General features: G+C 47.5%; 1 pseudogene across 1 annotated transcript in view; it reads left to right on the forward strand.

Annotated features, from left to right (window-relative positions):
- The window catches only part of TEOVI_000145400:pseudogene, a 1,045-nt pseudogene that overhangs the window by 477 nt on the left and 311 nt on the right, over window positions 1-257 (forward strand). Inside the window, exon 1 of the mRNA in view lies at window positions 1-225. This exon is cut by the window's left edge and continues 477 nt beyond it. Coding sequence covers window positions 1-225 — 225 coding nt within the window. The remainder of the gene's footprint in view (window positions 226-257) is intronic.

Raw genomic sequence — 257 nt, forward strand, 5'->3', positions numbered from 1 at the left:
AGGAGACAGGATGCGGGGTTGCAAAAAGTTGCACTATGCGACAATGTGGACAAGGATGTACGAGAGGCGGCAGCAAAGTGCACAAAGAAAGCGGACAACGTGACAACCCAATCACTCAGTGAGACACTTCATAGGTTGGAGAATCTGTACACTAATATGAGTGCTCTTGAATCCTTACGGGTCGAACATGTTGAAATTGAACGCTTTTTTGAGATGCTCGAAGAACACGTGGAGGAGGCTGTCCGTGCACAAAGACA

Source organism: Trypanosoma equiperdum (assembly GCF_001457755.1).
Source record: "Trypanosoma equiperdum strain OVI genome assembly, contig: ctg_369, whole genome shotgun sequence".
In the NCBI taxonomy this organism is placed as follows: Eukaryota; Euglenozoa; class Kinetoplastea; order Trypanosomatida; family Trypanosomatidae; genus Trypanosoma; species Trypanosoma equiperdum.